General features: G+C 46.0%; 1 protein-coding gene across 2 annotated transcripts in view; it reads right to left on the bottom strand.

Annotated features, from left to right (window-relative positions):
* Nucleotides 1-6,551: 6,551 nt before the first annotated feature.
* The window catches only part of SYT17 (synaptotagmin 17), a 75,124-nt gene continuing 67,702 nt past the window's right edge, over nt 6,552-13,973 (bottom strand). For both annotated transcript variants that reach the window (XM_041749214.1, XM_041749213.1), the window contains exon 8: nt 6,552-7,889. In XM_041749214.1, the coding sequence (XP_041605148.1) occupies nt 7,693-7,889 (197 nt within the window). In that variant the 3' untranslated portion in view covers nt 6,552-7,692. The remainder of the gene's footprint in view (nt 7,890-13,973) is intronic.

The raw sequence follows: 13,973 nt of genomic DNA, 5'->3' as shown, positions 1-13,973 counted from the left end.
TTTTCTCCTCTGTGAGATGGGAGAGTAACAGAGCTTGCATCCTGTCTGTCACAGGAGATAAAGCATCTGGGGCTCCCTCGGAGGAAATACATAGCAGAAGGTAAAAAGAGAGGTCGGAGGGGGCTGCGTGCTTGGGCTCAGCTCGTCCCCACCTCACGCTGGCCCTGAAGGCAAATGTTTGAACACCGCTTGCCTAGGTCTAGGTGGTTTACCCTCCTCCCTTCCCCTTCCCTTTTCAGGGTTTCTTAAGAAGGGGTTAAAGGAGGGGCCAGCAGAAGGTTCCTGATCCAGAATAAGCATCCTACCAAGAGAAGCACATGTTATTATTTGTGCAGAAGTCTCATGTGTGGTTTGCTCAGACTTCGAATAACTGTTTTCTTTTGTTAAAAAAAATATCTTATTTATTTATTCATGAGAGACACAGGGAGAGAGGCAGAGACACAGGCAGAGGGAGAAGCAGGGTCCCTGTGGGGAGCCTGATGCGGGACTCGATCCCGGGACCCCGGGATCACGACCTGACCCAAAGGCAGATGCTCAACCACTGAGCCACCCAGGAGTCCCAAAATAAATGTTTTCAAATCCACTGGTGTTTCATGGGGAGTGTCACTGCATTTATGAATTAATATCTCTAAATATCGGAGCTTTACTCTCTCCCACGTCATGTGTTGTCAGGGAGTCACTTTGCTTTCCTGAGGCTGCAGTTGCTTCCTTAAGACAATAGCAGCTAACAGCAGTCCCTACCTAGCAAAGATGAAATGAAATCACCTGTTTGTAAAACTTAGCACAGATGCTGGCAAGTAGTAGGTGTTCAATAAGTGATAGCAAATTTCACTATCGTACCACTGATCCAGAGTAAGCCTTTTCCTAGCAGACGACCCTGCATACTCTCCACCCTACACCCCCCCTTCCTCTCCTGAAATGCTCCATCAGGTGCTCTGACACTGTGTGTGGCTGGCACCCGCAGGGAGGACTTGAACCTGTCCCAGCCACTCGTTTTTTCTCTGGAACACCCGCTGCTGTGCCTGTGAGGCATAACTTAACTCGTGCCCACGCAGCATGCGTTGCCCTGCTGGCACTGGCTGGAAAGCCTGCCAAGGCCTGACTCAGGCTACAAGCACAGCTCAGGTTCAGTTTCCTCCTCCTGCCTCATGTCTACCAGTTGCCTCAAAACTTTGTGCTGGTGCACACCCCCAGAGCACGCACATGCATTTATTTAGGAATGACATACATTTATTATATAAGCGATGTGCATGGATTACCTACGGTACTAGCAGGTCTGTTATAATAAAATTCCCCTCCCCCCAAACTGACAATTTTTTTAAAGGTTGGTACAAAACATAAATAAGTTTGGAGCTTTTCTCCCCACGCTCCATCATCTGGGGCACTGCATTTCGGGGGCTCCTGCTGTCACAGAAATCAAGCACCCTCTGAGTGTGAACTCACCAGGTAGGGGAGGAGGGTGGTCGGACAGAGGCCTTTGGAAATCCTTTGGGAAAGTGGAGGATCCTGTGATTTGGCAAATAAACTAAATGATGTGTGTCGATAATGTGTTGGCAGGTGATGGGTGAAGGTTTTGGTATATGGGTTCATGCCCCCTCTCTGGATGGAAACAAGCAAAGTGTTTGTTATATGCTCAATCCCATGCATGGTCTGTCGACCAGCAGCACTGGTGTCTCCTGGGAGTTTGTTCAGAATGCAGAATTTCAGGCCCCAGGTCAGACCCACCGAATCAGAATCAAGGGGCTCTGTGTATGTTAAAGTTTGTGCAGCATTGCTCTAGACAGGGTAGGCAAGCTTTTTCTTTTTGATTCTGTTTTTTAGGGGCACCTGGGTGACTCAGTGGTTGAGTATCTGCCTCTGGCTCAGGTCATGATTCTGGGGTCCTGGGATCGAGTCCCTCATCAGGCTCCCCAGAAGGAGCCTGCTTCTCCCTCTGCCTGTATCTCTGCCTCTCTCCCTGTGCCTCTCATGAATAAATAAAATCTTCAAAAATAAATAAATTATATTTTTAATAAAAATTGTATATATCTAAGGTGTGCAACATGATGATTTGATAGACACACGCACAGTGAAATGATCCTGTAGTCAAACTAATTAATATATCATCTCACATGGTTACCGCCTTTTTGGTGAGGAGAGTACCAGAAATCTACTCTCTCAGCAAATTTATTTGTATATTTTATATATTGATGTATATTTTGTACTCATACTCATCATATTCATGATACTCATGAGTGTGCCATATTCCTCATGCCGTACATTAGCTCTCTAGACTCATCCATCTCACATTACTGTAATTTAAACTTCCATAAAGAGCCAGATAACAAGTATTTTAGGCTTTGCAGGCCACATGGACTCGGTCACAACTACTCAACTCTGCCAAAGACTATAGGAATGGGCCTGGCTGAGTTCCAATACAAAAACAAGCAGCGAGGTGGATTTGGTCTATGGGCCATAGTTTGCCAACCCTTGCTTTAGACCCCAAGTTTACCGACCAGAAAGCACTTAACAAATACATTATCTGCTGTCATTTGGAGGTTGTGGAAGTCTCTTCGTAACATAGTGTATAGATTTTTCTGTCTTCCTAAAGCCTTTATTCATTGTGTGATGGCATGACCCACCCTCCTGCCCCCATACACACATCCACACACACTGCGCTCATGGTGGTCTGGGGATTCAGTGATGATTGTCCCCCCACCTTCTCTGCTATCATCTATCATCTCTCTATCATCTATCATCTATCTATCATTTATCATCTATTTATTATCTATCATCTATCTATCTATCTATCTATCTATCTATCTATCTATCATCTATCTATCACCTCTTGTAGTTTCTTAGCTTTTAAAAAATTCTGTTTATTTATCAACAAAACAAAGTCCCCTGCCCCCTTACCACCATTATAAAAGGGACAGTAAGAGGCTGGTTCATTTCATGGCTTTCCCTTCAGGCACCCACTGCAGTACCCATTATGTAAGTACATACTGATTATGTAAACCCATAAGCCTCAGTTTCCTTATCTGCAAAATGGGAACAAATCAATGCTGGCCTCATAAAAGTGCTTAGAGCAGTGCTTGACATGATAAGCACTTAATACACGTTAGCTACCATTAGATCACTATGCAACTTTCGAAAATACTAGAGGGGAAGGTATGTGGTTGAGTGGTAAAACCACCTCCCAATGGATAACTCCTGCCAGCCTTGATGGTAATGCCGTCGTTTTTGTCCCTAGGCATTTAATTTTTAGTTTTTACATAGCAGTGATCATTCCTGAGCTTTTTTTTTTTTTTTAGATTTTACTTTTTATGTTTTTAAGAATTTATTTATTTGAGAAAGAGAGAGAGAAAGAGAGCACGAGCAGTGGGGAAAGGCAGAGGGAGAGGGAGAAGCCGACTACCCACAGAGCTGGGAGCCTGATGTGGGGCTCAATCCCAGGGCCCTGAGATCATGACCTGACCTGAAGGCAGAGCTTAACCATCTGAGCCATCCAGGCACCCCTTTATTTTTTAAAGATTATTTATTTGAGAGATCTCGTGTGCGTGCCCTGGCATGGGGGAGGGGCAGGGGGAGAGAATCTTCGAGCTGACACCCCCCTGAGCATGGAGCCTGATGCAGGGCTAAATCTCACCACCTCAGGAGCATGACCTGAGCTGAAATCAAGAGTCGGACACCTAACCGAATGAGCCACCCAGGCCCCTCTAAGATTTTATTTTTTTAAGTAACCTCTACATCCAACACAGGGCTCAAACTCACAACCCTGAGATCAAGAGTCCCATGCTCCACCACCTGAGCCAGCCGGGCGCTCCAATCCCTGAGTTATTTTCACTGGTCTTTTTGAATATAAGAAAGAGCACGTAGACCACTGGCAGTGGAAGATTGGCCATCCAGAAGGGAAAGGAGTCCTTTCTTCCCCTGCTTTGATTCCCAGCATTCCAGAAGGGAAATATCAGTGCACCAAACAGCGGTTCCCGGTGCCCCGAGACTCAGCATGTCTGAGCTGGGCTGGCAAAGGTCACAGTTTCTGTCAACTCTCAAGAGTGGAGAGACAAGAGACAAGAGCCTCAAGGATTCGCTGTGGGAAAACAGACTTGGCTTTCAAAGGTCATCCCGTCGCTCCCATCCTACCTCCTCCCTTTGAACTTGGGTCTTCACGTCCCAAGAGGGTGTGTGCAGATGGCCCATGAATCTCCTTTCCCATCTTCTAGCTGAGGAAGAGGAGGAGGATGCTAACGAAAACATTAGCCCATAACAGGGCACCTTGGACCCAAGTTTCTATAGAAACCAAGTCATTCCTTCACCTTTGACACATTTCCCTCATCTCTTGGCAGACTCTCTCCTTGGAGACATGGACGGCTCTGACATCCATCCTACAACTGTCCCCTCTGGTCAACCAGCAAACATCGCCTGACATGTGCCTCGTAGGAATAGCCAGCAAATACCGCATGGGTGCGGGCATCATCCAGGATAATCCTATTAACCATATGGAGTAAGAAGAGTCCCCCTATTTTCAGACAGGATAGTCCAACAAGCGTAGTTGGTCACACCAGCTCTGCATTTGTCTCCAGGCCTGCTGAAGCAAAGTGCCACAGACAGGGTGGCTTAAACACCAGGAATTCATGGTCTCACATTTCTGGAGGCCCAGAAGTCCAAAAGCAAGGTGTCTGCAAGGTTGGTTCCTTCTGAGGGCTGTGAGGGCCGGATCTGCCCAGGCCTCTCCCACTGTCTAGTAGGTGGTCATCTTCTCCTGTGTCTCTGCCCATCATCTTCCTTCTGTGCGTATCTGTCCTGGGTCCTAATCTCTGCCCCTGCCTCATTTTTTAAAAAAAGATTTTATTTATTCGTGAGAGAGAGAGAGGCAGAGGGAGAAGCACTCTTCCTGTGAAGCAGGAACCCTATGTGGCACTCGATCCCAGGACCCTGGGACCATGACCTGAGCCAAAGGCAGACATGTAGCCACTTAGCCACCCAGATGCACCCCCCCCCTTTTTTTTTTAATAAGGACACCAGTTATACTGGATTAGGGCCGAGTCAATGGCTTCACTTCAACTTGACTCTGAAGACTCTGTCTCCAAAAGGGTCACACCCTGAGGGCCTGGGGGTCAGGACACCATATTTTTGAGGAGGCCACAATTCAGCCCATAACAGCCTCTAGAGTCAGACAGGCCTGAACTGGTATTCTACTATCACTTACTGGCCACTTCATCTCATTAAACCCTGGCTTCCTCTTTTTTTAAAGGGGAGTCATGACATCTCCAGTGTGGGTTTCCGCGTGAGGACAACATGTTTGGCACTTCACATTGTGCTCAGCCCTCTTGTTATTATTGATGAGGGAGGCCGATGCTGGGGATGCTCCACCTCAGAGTGAGCTCTCAGGCCATCTGATCTTCCTTGTGGCTGCTGCAGGCTGGCTGGGCATGCAGCCCAATAGGACAGTCCTCGTGTGCCAAACATTTCACATCTCCAGGGGTGGACCTCAGATCCTGAGGAATAGGCGTTGGGAGCTAAATAACCCAGGTTCCCCATTATGATCACTTTTTAAAAAATATTTAAAATTATTATTATTTTTTTTATTATTTATTTATTTATGATAGTCACAGAGAGAGAGAGAGAGGCAGAGACACAGGCGGAGGGAGAAGCAGGCTCCATGCACCGGGAGCCTGATGTGGGATTCGATCCTGGGTCTCCAGGATCGCGCCCTGGGCCAAAGGCAGGCGCCAAACCGCTGCGCCACCCAGGGATCCCTAAAATTATTTTTTTAAAAATTATTTATTTATTTATTTGAGACACAGAGAGAGGCAGAGACATAGGCAGAGGGAGAAGTAGGCTCCCTGTGGGGAGCCCGATGCGGGACTTGATCTCAGGACCCCCGGATCATGATCTGAGCCGAAGGCAGACGCTCAATCATTGAGCCACCCAGGTGCCCCTATCATGATCATTCTCAAGTGTATCCTAGGGGTCCCCAGTGTGCCTAAGCCCCAGTGACCCACAGTTCGAGTCAATGCAGCTTTCATCTGCTTTTCTCCTTCCTCTTTTTCTTCCATTTATGCTTCCTGGAGTCACCTCCCCAGTAAACAAGCTGTACCCAAGTCCTAGCCTCAGGGTCTGCTAGGTAGGGACCCTAACCAAGGTACTGAGAAGACTGTAGCTCAGAGAAGTTATAAGGCTTGTGCAAGGATGCACGGTTAGGGAGAGGTGAGCCCACGATTTGAACCACGGCTTCTTTGGCTCGAAAGCCCATGGGCCCAATCGCTGCTATTCCCTCTAGTGCCAAACGCCTGCTACGCTCCCATCTTCCTCATTCTGTTTGTTCTCTCATGCTTTTATCCGCTTCTGTACAACCATGATAAGTCATTTTAAGAAAAGGGAAATGTCTTCTCTTTTTTTTTTTTCTCCTGAGAAACTTCACTGAACCTAGCCCTCCCACCTTCCACCTTGACCTCTATGCCCTATCAGTGCTCTGAGTCATTGGGATGGTTTGTTACACAGCAGTAGTGGCTGAAACACCTCACACTCTTTGTGCCCCGTGTTCATGAAGAAAAAGAGAACTCAAATGCATGGCACAAATAAATAATCTTTAATTTCAATAAATAGCTCCCCATTATGCCAGACAATAGGCTGTGGGAACGATACAGAAGCATCTAACAGGGAGAGATCTATTCTAACTACACTAATTCCTTAGCATGAGAAAAATGACTTTGGGTGACACACAAACACAGATGCTCAGAGTATGACAAAGGAAGGAATCATCTTGGATGGGAGTGTGGTGGCCATTTTAATCCATGTAGCTGTCCTTTGCAGGTCTTCTGGGTGCCACAATCACCACGAATCGGTCAAATAAGTTTACTTTTGCTCTATCATATTCTATTTACTTGACATACACACATGCTGTTACTGAAGGTGGGGTCTTGACAGACAGGAGGACACTAGGTAAGATTTTGCTGGGAGAGGCAGAGAGAAAGAGGGCTGAGGACTGAGGTCCCGCCGAGCGCCTTGCTCACCAGGAGGACACACAGGGACACACACGAGAACGTTCACATACATACCCACAGGGGGTCCTTAGGAGTAGGCTAACATGAGGACAAGTTCAGTTAAGCCAGGGAAGTTTCTTACACCGGCATATTTTTGGATGCCACTTGGTTTCTTCAGAGTCTAATCTATCACGTCCACTAAAGAGAAGACAAAGTACTTACATTTTGGGGGAAAGGTATCAGGTTTGAAGAACCCCAGGGAACAGCAGCCTGTTCAGAAGCCACCCAGTCAGCAGCTGTGCATTCTGGGTGTGGGGTCGGGCCTCCCACACACTGGCCAAGCTCTTGGAGAATTTCATCTCAATGGAGGCTGGCACCCTTGGGGAGGCCCTTTCTCTGGCCTGAGGGTTGAAAGTGCATTTGGGGGTAGGGGTATCAACAGGAGCAAACACTGCCAGTAAGTCTCACAGCAGAGTCCACTCTGCTCGTGACATATAGATGGGGTTTCCAGAGAGTTCTCAGGCTTTGCTCATTGAGAGCAACCATTTTGTGTTCAATAGTCAGCTTCCTCTCAGTTCTGAGAGGATTTAGGGTGTGTGTGTGTGTGTGTGTGTGTGTGTGTTTGCGTTGTGGATATAATAGGCATGTGACACATTTTCTGTCTTAAATTTTCTTCCTTTTTTTTTTTTTTTCCAACAAATGAAAGCTGCTTTCCCTGCAGCCCTCAGGTCACCTCCAGCGAGGCGGGAGACACGCGGTCACACTCAGCCCGGGACCTCAGGCTGTGCCACTGCTCCACGGCGGTGCGATGAGTGTTGAGCATCCGCCGCCAGTGGTTGGATTCAGAGGGGCCCGAGGAGTACTGGCCGATGACAATTCTTCCGATGAAGTCATTGCTGCTTTTCATGTTGTGGCCAAACACTAGGGAGCCAGAGGGGCGAGGGCAGCAGGGAGGAGGTAAGAAGAAGGAGAGAAACAGAACAGGGAGGCAGGAACAAGACAGAGGTCGTTAGTTTACAAAGTCCTCAACTGCAGGCGTGGGCTCTTTGCTTTTAGGACATAATCTGTTTCTTTTATTTCTTTTATTTTTTTTATTTTTTAAATTTTTATTTATTAAAAAAATTTTTTTTCATCTGTTTCTTTTAATGGTAAGAACTCCCACTTCCCCTCATCTCATCCTCCCGTGAGTCCCCTCACTCCAGGTGCACTGGGTGGCCTCCTGTTCCTCACCACGCCAGGCCTGTTCCAGCCGCCCGGCCTTTGCACTGGCTGTTCCTTCTGCCGGAGAGCTGCGTCCTCTACAACATGCAACATTAAGCTCACAGCCATCGCCCTGCCACGCTGTGTACAGGGCCCTGTAGTTGGGTAGTTCTAGGGGGACAGTCAACCATCACTGGAGTCTGGTTGAGTAGTTAACCCGGGGGTAACTTGGGGGTTCCCAATTGAGGCACTGCTGACATTCTTTGTTGTGGGCGCCATCCCGTGCACTGCACGATGTTGAGCAGCACCTCACGCCTCCATGCAGTGCATGCCAACAGCACCACCCCCATCAGCTGTCACAATTCAGAATGTCTCCAGACAGAACCCAATGTCCCCCGCAGGGCCAGTTCACACTGGATAAGGGCCGTGGGCCATGGGGCCAGACGTCCTCGGTGACCATTAGGCTAGCTCTGGGAACCTGAGACAAGGGAAGGCATCTCTCTGAGACTCAGTTTCCTTCCGGGTTAAATAGGACTCTTGACAGCACTTTACCTCATATGTCACTGTGAGGTTTTGGTGAGATACTGTATGTAATGTCTCAGCACACTGTACCTAGAGAAGCCCTCGTTGAAGGTTATATTGCTCTTTTGATCCCAAATTTCTGTCTGTGGACCTTTTATAAAAGAGGCTTTATGTCTCCTCTGTTCTGGGCAATGGAGGCAAGCTTCCTGCGAGAAGCGGCCATGGCGATTTCTTCTACCCCTTGATGTACTGCATGTCTCTTTGGAAGGCTTCTCTGTTAATTCCAATGCAAAGCTTAATTTGTGTCTTTCAAGCCTAATGAGATGGTTAGCTTGATTTATCTTCCCAGCCAAGTTCTGCCTAATTCTTTATATGCGTGTGGGTAGTCCGGGCATGCCATCTTGCTAACGGGAAGGCAGGCTGTGTCTGTGTTATAAATGAAGGACTGCAGAATGGGAAATATCACAGATTCACCCAGCAGGAGCAGAGCAAAAGCGGGCTGGATCCCAGGAGGGATGCCGATTATCAAATAAACCAGCTAAAATATGCAGCCAAAAACAGAGCTCGAATGCTAATGAGCCTCTGTTCTCCCCTGTGGGGTTCACATCAAGAATTCTAAATGATAAAAATTGGGGGAGGGGCAGGGAATGAGAAGAAAGAAAAGTAGAAAAACAAAAACAAAACTCCATCCATTGCCTAAATACCAAAAAACTCAGGGTGAACAAGGCTAGCCCATTCCAATTGAGTCCAGTACCACTCAAGGGTCCAGCACCTGTCAGCAATGTGGACAAAAATTGGACCATGTATATTTTTTGTAACTTGCTAAAGGGTTCAGTATGCACAGGGAGACCTTGTGAAGATCCCTTGCTGAAGGGAAAAATTATTTTTTTTTAAAGATTTTATCTATTTATTTATGAGAGACACAGAGAGAGGCAGAGACACAGGCAGAGGGAGAAGCAGGTTCCATGCAGGGAGCCCGACGTGGGACTTGATCCGGGACTCCAGGATCACGCCCTGGGCCGAAGGGAGGTGCTCCACTGCTAAGCCACCCAGGCGTCCGTGAAGGGAAAAATTAGGACAGGAATCTTTGCTTAATAAAGGATATTACTAAGGAGTATTTGAAGTTTTTTTTTTTTTTTGAAAAGGTAACACTTAGGAACCACACCCGAACCATGTCTAGTAGGCAGTGTAAGGTTTTATCTCACCAAACAAAAGCAAATTACCAGAGTCTCCTTCTCTGTGGGCCTTGATAAAGCAAGATACTATCAGGAGGCCATTTCAGGCTTTACTTGGGTTTTTTCCTTGAGGGCAAAATACTCTATCTTCCGCTGACTCTCCAAAGCTCAAGAATTAAAAAAAAAACATCCAAGTAAATGACTGTAGGTTTTCCCTGGGAAAAGGTTTTTAAGAAAGGAAATCTCAAACATTCTCAGGTATTGTTGGTGAAAGAGGAAGCTGGTTCAACTTTGGGGAAAGTTTCACAGTATCTACTTGAAATAACTTGTGATCTAGCAATTCTAAGAATTTATCCCACAGAATTATCTGCACAAATGGACAATGATATACATCAAGAATGTTCTCTGGATATTAGATATTGGATAATATCTGGGTATTAGAGCCTGCCAAATCTGGCCTGCTGTTTTTTTTTTTTGTAAATAAAGTTTTATTGGAACCTTCTCAAACCCATTTGTTTACACAATGTCTACAGCTGCTATTACACTACAGCAGCAGAGTTGAGTAGCTTTAAGAGAGACTGTGCGGCCCATAAAGCTGAAAGTATTTCCTATCTGGCCCCTTATGGAAAAGCTTGCTGACTTCTGCTCTAGAACATTGGGAGAATAAAAAATGTAAATAACAAAAAATGTCCATGAAAAAGTGTATCTGAGGCTGGAGTGCCCTGTTTACTCCCTTAGCCCATCCTAGAGGCTACCCACAGCTCCTGAGCACCCAGAGCCCTCGGCCAGGGCCACACCAGTCTATGCTAACTATGACTTATGGTGGAGTCCTTGGGCCACTCAATAGCAGCTTGACCTCTGCAGGGGTTGGAGACTAGCGTCAGCCACTTGAATGCCTATGGGACTGATCCTCTGATCAATATCCCAGACACCAAGGCTTGTGTGAACTTCCCTGACTGGTTACCCTTCAAGTGTGTCTCCATACATCCTTCCTGGGACATACAACTCTACTGGGAGAGGGCAACCAGAAATTTGTGTCTGGTCTCTCCTGGACTCCTGGACTTTGCCCTCTGTGCTTCTTTCCTTTGTTGATTATGGTCCGTTTCCTTTTTCTGTAATAAACTATAACCATGAGTATAATGGCTTTGGCAAGTCTGTGAGTCCTTCCAGGGAATCACTGACACTGATGGTCTTGGGGACCTTCCAAGCTGCAGTTACTGGATTCATCAAATGTCCCCTACTGGCTTGCTTCCCTTTCTCAGTAAGGGTCATCTCCTTAGTAGCCTACTTGAACCCAAGTCATTGTCTTAGGATCAGCTTTGGGAAGGATCCAGACAGACTGGCAGAGACTAATTAAATCATTTCTGATGTAATAATGCCATGGAAACCAATGTCGCTGTAAAATGAGATAGACCTATATATATGAAATAGAAAAATCTCCAAGACATATTGCTAGGAGACAAAAGCAAGTTGCAAAATAGTATATGTAAACATAATCTCTTTTTGTTTAAAAAAAAAAGTTAATATATAGAATAGAAAACAGTCTGGAGGAATTTCACCAAACTGTTAAGAGTGGCTCTCTCCAGGGAGGGGAAACAGGGAACTTTCTGCTTTCTGTATTATATAAGTATAGTTTGCACTTCTTGTAAGTACATATTGTTTTGGAAAGAAAACAAAAGAAAAAAAAACAAGTTGCCATTAGAGAATCCACATCTAAATCGCCAGAAGGGAAAGAAGACTAAAAGGAAGTCTAATATCCTACGCTCCTTATCCCAATTTGCAAAGTTACTTGGCTTGGTGAATCACTTGGCCCTCGAAAGGTAGGAGCTCCTAAATGATTCAGCCTTTCTGATGGGAAGCAGTCGCTGCTGTGACCATCTGAGTTAATTGGCAGGCTTTGGCACTTGCAAATCACTTGGTAAAGTTATGGCAATCTTGACAGTCTTTTAAAAATCAAACATTTAAAATGCAAATTATAATAAGCCAAAGCTGAATAAAACTAATGACTTCTATTATAAAAGTTGCCTCAGAGAATATCAAGATTTGCTATCACTGTAAATTCTAGGGAGTGTGTTGTTGGAGAAACAGGGAATTAGGACTGAATACCTACAGAATCCAGATAGGGGCCAGATACCCTGACCCCTCCATTTTACAGCTAAGGAAATCAAGTCACTGAGCTAGTTGGTGATAAAACTTGAAGTATTTGCAGCAAATATCCTGTGAAGGAAGTTAATTCTTCATAACTAGATCCCTACTTTCTCTCTCTTTAGAAACAATCCCAATCAGAAATTTTGTTGTAAGGCATCCCCAAATATCCCTGCTGGTTGTTATGGGGGACTCATTCTACTGCAGTCCCCAGTATATTACTGGACTATGTGCCCTAGTTTTCTGGAAGCAATTTCCCAATGACCTATACAATCTAGAATAGCACAAAGGCATCACAACAGTCAGAATAGATTCAGAGTCTGTGCACAAAACCCATGGAGAGAACTCCTCACATTTTCTCTAAGAACCTATTCACTCTTCATGGATTTAGACATACTCAATAAACTTGGCCATCTGAGTTCCCCATCTGTAGTAATTCATTTTTAAAATTTTTTCAAGATTTTATTTATTTATTTGAGAGAGAGATCATGAGCAGGGGGAGGGGCAGACTCCCCACTGAGCAAGGGAGCCCAATGTGGGGCTCGATTCCAGGAGCCTGAGATCATGACCTGAGCTGAGGTCAGATGCTTAACTGATGGAGCCATCCAGGCACCCCCATCTGCAGTAATTTAATTTAGCGGATTTTAACTACCAGCAGATACAAGAACTTTATTTTTTTTTAAGATTTTACTTATTTATTTATTTAGGGAGCAAGAGATAGTATGCAAGTGGGTGGATGGGCAGAGGAGAGTGAGAGACCATTTTAAGCAGATCTACTCTGAGAGCGGAACCTGTCCCAGCTCGATCTCTTGATCCTGAGATCATGACCTGAGCCAAAATCAAGTCAGACACTTAGCTGACTGAGCCACCCAGGCACCCCAAGAACTTTAAGAAGTCCAGTAGAATGGGGCCATTTGGTGAAGGGGCAAACAAGAGGCAAGGTATAGTCACCGTGTGATCATTTATTTTTTATAGTTGTAACTGAATCAGTCAGAAAGCTCAGTGCTTTGGTTAATGGGTCAAAGTAAGTGTGAATAGTTCACCAAACAGTTAAAAATTTAAAGCGATTTTTAACATTGAAGGGAAGGGGATTCATTCAGTGGAAGATACACTTACACAAAACCCCTTTGGTGCCCCCCACCCCCACATGGAGCAGAGCCACCACCTTGCCCTGTGTTCTCTCACCTGTCACACTGTGTTGTCTCCCTAGCCTCGACAAATCTCAAGCGCCCATGCTATGGACTCAGAGGATGGCCCTCTGTGCAGACAGGCAAGCCACCAAAGTCCAGTTCCACTGCCAGATGGGAGGCATGGGTACACCTGGCATATGCCACTTTCTGGAATTTTAAGCTCACCTTATCTCTAAAGAATTACCAACATATTTGTCTGCTTCTGTGGCACCAATCACCATGGCAATTTAGGTGAGGGAAATCCCTCTGGCAAAACAAAGCATGATGAGGGGTACTCACTGGGCTCAGGGACAGGCTTTGGAGGAGCATGGAGAGTTAACACTGCTTTATTAAGTGCCTACTAGATGATGTATGGCCCAGGGCTAAGCATATCACGTGGATTAACTTGCTAAATCTATGTATCAACCCTCTAGAATAAGGTTTCTCCCCTTTAGCACTACTGACATGTGGGGCCTGGTCATTCTGTGTTGTAGGGCTGTTCGGAGCCCTACAGGATATTTAGATGCACCAGACGCCACTAGCAGTCCTCTCTCCAGTTGTGACAACCCAAAGTTACTGCCAGGCATCGCCATACATCTCCTAGCAGCATCACCTAACTCTTTTCCATGGAGAACCACTGCTCTCAGGCACTTGCTATCACTGGCCCACTTTACAGCCAGGGGTGGGGGACCGAGGCCCAGGGAGGTGCAGGGGGGCATTGCTCACTGCTCCAGTCAAAATCTAGGTGCCCTGAGTGAGTCAGGGGCAGTCTGAGGCTTTCACATGTTGATATT

This window comes from Vulpes lagopus, chromosome 3 (genome assembly GCF_018345385.1).
Source record: "Vulpes lagopus strain Blue_001 chromosome 3, ASM1834538v1, whole genome shotgun sequence".
Taxonomy (NCBI): Eukaryota; Metazoa; Chordata; class Mammalia; order Carnivora; family Canidae; genus Vulpes; species Vulpes lagopus.
This window is presented reverse-complemented; position numbering and strand designations above follow the sequence as displayed.